Source organism: Trachypithecus francoisi, unplaced genomic scaffold (assembly GCF_009764315.1).
Source record: "Trachypithecus francoisi isolate TF-2019V2 unplaced genomic scaffold, Tfra_2.0 Lachesis_group3, whole genome shotgun sequence".
NCBI classification, from domain to species: domain Eukaryota; kingdom Metazoa; phylum Chordata; class Mammalia; order Primates; family Cercopithecidae; genus Trachypithecus; species Trachypithecus francoisi.
Genome location: NW_022681468.1, coordinates 164323754 through 164329779, shown reverse-complemented (window position 1 = coordinate 164329779; position 6026 = coordinate 164323754). Strand labels below are relative to the sequence as shown.

Genomic DNA, 6026 nt, shown 5'->3' with positions numbered 1-6026 from the left:
TTTCCTCACAGAATTGGAAAAAAACTGCTTTAAAGTTCATATGGAACCAAAAAAGAGCCCGCATTGCCAAGACAATCCTAAGTCAAAAGGACAAAGCTGGAGGCGTCACGCTACCTGACTTCAAACTATACTACAAGGCTACAGTAACCAAAACAGCATGGTACTGGTACCAAAACAGAGATACAGACAAATGGAACAGAACAGAGCCCTCAGAAATAATACCACACATCTACAGCCATCTGATGTTTGACAAACCCGAGAGAAACAAGAAATGGGGAAAGGATTCCCTATTTAATAAATGGTGCTGGGAAAATTGGCTAGCTGTAAGTAGAAAGCTGAAACTGGATCCTTTCCTTACTCCTTATACAAAGATTAATTCAAGATGGATTAGAGACTTAAATGTTAGACCTAATACCATAAAAACCCTAGAAGAAAATCTAGGTAGTACCATTCAGGACATAGGCATGGGCAAGGACTTCATGTCTAAAACACCAAAAGCAACGGCAGCAAAAGCCAAAATTGACAAATGGGATCTCATTAAACTAAAGAGCTTCTGCACAGCAAAAGAAACCACCACCAGAGTGAATAGGCAACCTACAGAATGGGAGAACATTTTTGCAATCTACTCATCTGACAAACAGCTAATATCCAGAATCTACAAAGAATTCAAACAAATATACAAGAAAAAAACAACCCCATCAAAAAGTGGGCAAAGGATATGAACAGACATTTCTCAAAAGAAGATATCCATACAGCCAACAGACACATGAAAAAATGCTCATCATCACTCGCCATCAGAGAAATGCAAATCAAAACCACAATGAGATCCATCTCACACCAGTTAGAATGGCAATCATTAAAAAGTCAGGAAACAACAGGTGTTGGAGAGGATGTGGAGAAATAGGAACACTTTTACACTGTTGGTGGGATTGTAAACTAGTTCAACCATTATGGAAAACAGTATGGCAATTCCTCAAGGATCTAGAACTAGATGTACCATATGACCCAGCCATCCCACTACTGGGTATATACCCAAAGGATTATAAATTACTCTACTACAAAGACACATGCACACGTATGTTTATTGCGGCACTATTCACAATAGCAAAGACTTGGAATCAACCCAAATGTCCATCTGTGACAGACTGGATTAAGAAAATGTGGCACATATACACCATGGAATACTATGCAGCCATCAAAAAGGATGAGTTTGCGTCCTTTGTAGGGACATGGATGCAGCTGGAAACCATCATTCTTAGCAAACTATCACAAGAAGAGAAAACCAAACACCGCATGTTCTCACTCATAGGTGGGAACTGAACAATGAGATCACTTGGACTCGGGAAGGGGAACATCACACACTGGGGCCTATCATGGGGAGGGGGGAGGGGGAAGGGATTGCACTGGGAGTTACACATGATATAAATGATGAATTGATGGGTGCTGACGAGTTGATGGGTGCAGCACACCAACATGGCACAAGTATACATATGTAACAAACCTGCACATTATGCACATGTACCCTAGAACTTGAAGTATAATAAAAAAATAAAAAAACAAACAAACAAACAAAAAAAAGCATTACCTCTGCCCTTGGAGTAGATGGTGCTAGTGGAAGAAGTGAGATGCACAGGTTCAGAGGTGCTGTGGAGCTGGTGTGATGGTACCAGTGGTGAGGAAGTCTTTCCTGGCTGCCTCAGCTGGGAGTGGTTTCGCTCTGTTCCAGAACTTGAACTTGTGCTAGTAGCACTCGTTTTTCATCCTAGCATGGAAAGACGGTTTCTGCTCTCAGCAGTCAAGTCTCTCCAATGCTAACCTCTCCTTCACATGGAAGGCAGTAGTCCATTAGCGGAATGACATCCATTTATAATTACCGACATGGAACAAAGGCTGAGCTGTGCTAATGCGATGTCCCATGAAGAGTATAAGCTGGAGTCTGAGTATGGGTGTGTGTATGTGAATGAGTGTGAGAGTGTGTGAGTGAAGGAGAGTGTAGGGTTTGTGTGTCTATGAGAGCATGTGAGTGTGAATGTGTTTGTGTGTGTGAGTAGAGTGTGTCTAAGTGTATTAGTGTGTGTGGTGTGTGTAGTGGAGTGTGTGTTGTTTCTGAATGTGTATGAGGGTGTGTGTGTCTGAATGTGTGTGTGTGTGTATGAGGGTTTGTATGAGTGTTGTGTGTGACTGTGTCTGAGCGTGTCTCTATGTGAGCATGTGAGTGTGTGGAGTGTGTGTGTCCGCGAGTGCCTGCGTGGTTGGGAGTATGTGGGAGTGTGTGTGAGTGCATGTTAGTGTGTGTATGTGTTTGCGTCCACAGACACACATCAGAAAGGATACTCGACAATATGGAAAATGTAGTTAGGTCTGAGTAACGGTATTTGAGAGTGAGTTTTACACAATTCTTTAGTTTTCTTAGCAGCAGCATGAATTTGCCACCTGAGATTGTACTATCTTAATATCACAACAAGCAAATAATGTTACTTTCACTTTGAAAATAAAAAGAATAAACCTGCATCTTTCCCACGTTGGGTTTCTGCAGCTGTGTGCCACCTGGCAATGCCTCAGAGGTGGCCCGCCTCAGGAGGCCACCCCAGCTGCTTTGTGCAAAGGGTAGGGACACAAAACAGGCCTGCAGACACTTGCTGCTTTTCCAGTGAGGAGGTGGCTGGTATTGTGTCCGATGGGTAAACAGCCCTTTTTTACCCACCTAGGAGGCCTTCTGATGCGTGAGGACAACAGTGTATCTGGTCTCATTCTTGGCACCATCAGGATTGGCACAGAGGATGACACAGAGTGCATGTCCAAAAAATGCCTCAGTGCAACCCCCCACCACCTTGTCACAGAGCCCTGATGTTGCTGAGGGATGGGTGAGCAGTGGGGAGCTGGAAAGATAAAAGAAACAGAAGTTATTGAATGACTAAAGATAAAAATGAGGAAGGAAATTAAGAAAAAGATAAACGGACCAAAGCTTGCTCTCCAAGCATTTCATCTGGTCCTTCCTTTGATGCCCTCACATTTAAATATGCTCTAATAGCTTTGTTAAAAAACAAAAACAGTAACTAGAATACATGTTGGTGCTTTCACTCGTTGGCTAACAGGGAATTTTTCTAACATGAAAGAACAGCTCAGTTTGTGTTTTCCTGGACAGTTAATCTCCACACTCTTCCTTCATCTATGGCTATCCTGAGTATAAAATAGACAAAACAGTATAAAACATACAGAATTTCATAAGGAAAATGAAAATTTTTGTATTTCCATAACTCATATGTAGTTATAATATGTAGATATATTTTCTATATGTTACATGCATAGTCTACATTCTCTAATTTTTATCTTTTTTTGAAACAACATAAAAGGATTTTTTTTAGCATTATAAAAGAACAGACATTATCATACATTTTAAACCAAACTTTCCTAACTACATCATATTTTAATTCTGTGACTATAATTTATGAAAGCATTTTCCTGTTGGGAGGATTTTAAATAGTTATTTGCATTTTAAAATAAATAATGCAACAAATATTAAAACATTTTGCTTTTTAAAAAATATTCTCGGAGAAAGTCGAGGATGGCGGTGCCGGCGGCGCTGATCCTCCGGGAAAGCCCCAGCATGAAGAAAGCAGTGTCACTGATCAATGCAATAGATATAGGAAGATTTCCACGGTTGCTCACTTGGATTCTTCAAAAACTTCACCTGAAGGCTGAGAGCAGTTTCAGTGAAGAAGAGGAAGAAAAACGTCAAGTGGCATTTTCTCTAGAGAAACAAGATCTTCACCTAGTTCTTGAAACAATATCATTTATTTTAGAACAGGCAGTATATCACAATGTGAAGCCAGCAGCTTTGCAGCAGCAATTAGAGAACATTCATCTTAGACAAGACAAAGCTGAAGCATTTGTCAATACGTGGTCTTCTATGGGTCAAGAAACAGTTGAAAAGTTCAGGCAGAGAATTCTGGCTCCCTATAAGGCGTGGCAGGAGGCCAATCTAGTAAGCCCAAAGGGAGAACTCGCAGATGAGCTAGAGACGGTTGGATGGCAACTTAACCTTCAGATGGCTCACTCTGCTCAAGCAAAACTAAAATCTCCTCAAGCTGTGTTACAACTCGGAGTGAACAATGAAGATTCAAAGAGCCTGGAGAAAGTTCTTGTGGAATTCAGTCACAAGGAGTTGTTTGATTTCTATAACAAGCTAGAGACTATACAAGCACAACTGGACTCCCTTACATGATGTTTTCGAAGACTGTTTTTTTCGTCATGCTCCTGCCACCTCATTATTTTGCATTGAAGATACATTGCCAGGTTGTGTTTTCTGAAGGATTCAGTGGCTTGCTTTCTGTAAATTATATGGTTTATCACTTCTTAGACAAATAACAACCAAGAGAGATCATTATTAAGAGTACTGAGGTTCTAATATACTTTCTTTAGTTCTGTCAGCCAACAATAATTATTAAGAAGACTTTCGCTTTAAAGGAAACAAAAGTGAATACCATATTTTTTTTACTGTCATAGTGTTGCTTTCTTGCCTGTCCTGCTTAGTTTTTAAAACTTGCTTGATGATACCGTAATGTATCAAGGAGGGTCCATGGATACAAGATAAGATATGTACCTTAGTAGAATACAGAACTGTGGTAATTAGATGAATAAAATTAAGAAAGTAGCCACATACTTTACAATCAAATACACTATGGCATTTTTATTTGAATATGGTGAGTATATTTTGCTTCAGAAATAATAGAGGAAAGAAATGTAAAATAGTGAGTAGTATGGTATCAGTTAATTCCAGTCTGAGCTTCTCTGTCAACTTCAGTTTCTCTCTGAGTTTAATGATTTAATAATAGTCCAGGTTTTTGTGTGTTTTTCTTTATGCTGCAAATTATAATGATTCACTTTATAGTTTGGGAGACAGAATCAGATCTTGAATAAAATAATCGTAATGAGTGCTAAATGGGCACCATTATTCAAATCAGATACCTTTTATATTCTCTTTCTATAAATATGTTGATTTCTGTTAATAAAATTTTTGTGTCTTAGGAAAAAAAAATTCTCAGAAGTAAAATTACGGCTCTTGAAATCATATAAATATTTATATGATTAGGAAAGTATTATTTATATTATGATAGTTGATACAAATTGCCAAATTGCTTTCAAATAGTTTGCAGCATTCATTCAGAATACTACCAACAAATATTTGAGTATCTCCTTTGTGTTAGGCACTGAGCTAGGTAGCAGAAATACAATTGTGAACAAACACAGAAATAGTACCTGCTTTAAAAGTGCTGACAAGCTAATGAGAAAGACTGAAATTGAACAAATAGCCCTGCAAAAATGCGTATCAATGCCCGAGCTGTCTCGCAAGAGATGAGAGTGTGGTCCCACCTCTCCTAACCGCAGCCTTTCTTGGTGGAAGTTAAGAGGATTGCCTAAGATCTGAGTCCTTGCGGCAGTCCCGCCCCCTGAGGAGGTGTGGTCCTTACTGCCTTGGCTTAGGAGGGGACATTGCTGTCTGCCCCTCATCCTCGCGGGCCTGGTCTCACAGGGAAACCCAGGCCAACCTTCCCATCCCTTTTCGCCACAGGGCTCTAGGCATCCCTTTCTGAATCCCAGGCCTCCACCCTCTCCCAATCCTGAAGCCCTTCCGCTGTACCTTTTGGAGTTTCTGGTCCTCCGGCATCTATGTTTCATTCACTCAAACTGTTTCTCTGAAGATTCTCTTCACCTTTTTGTGAGCATGAACACTCCCCCGCCCCGACCCTACCCTCATGAGAAACTGCTTCTCCTATGGCAGTCACTAATCCAGTGGTGGCTGATGCTTCTCCGCCACCTGGGGTGCGGGGGTCACAGGTGTCCTTGTTGCCATTTGTGGCTAATTTCCTCCCCACTGGGCGCCTCCACTCTGCAACTCTTGGTCTCAGGTGAGGAAACCCACCTCTTCATTTCTGCAACGAGGAGTCTCACTCAGTCCTTGTAAACTGTCTCTCTGGTTCACTGTCATTCACTTTAAAACTATTCTTGTCATTATTTTATTTGCT

At 40.6% G+C, this 6026-nt stretch overlaps 1 protein-coding gene across 1 annotated transcript; it reads left to right on the top strand.

Annotated features, from left to right (window-relative positions):
- The first annotated feature begins 3558 nt into the window (after positions 1-3558).
- On the top strand, positions 3559-5038 carry LOC117070994 (COMM domain-containing protein 10-like). Its single transcript, XM_033190807.1, has 2 exons — positions 3559-3964; positions 4016-5038. The coding sequence occupies exons 1-2, from the start codon at positions 3566-3568 to the stop codon at positions 4223-4225; spliced, it is 609 nt and encodes a 202-aa protein (XP_033046698.1). The 5' UTR covers positions 3559-3565; the 3' UTR covers positions 4226-5038.
- Positions 5039-6026: the final 988 nt, after the last annotated feature.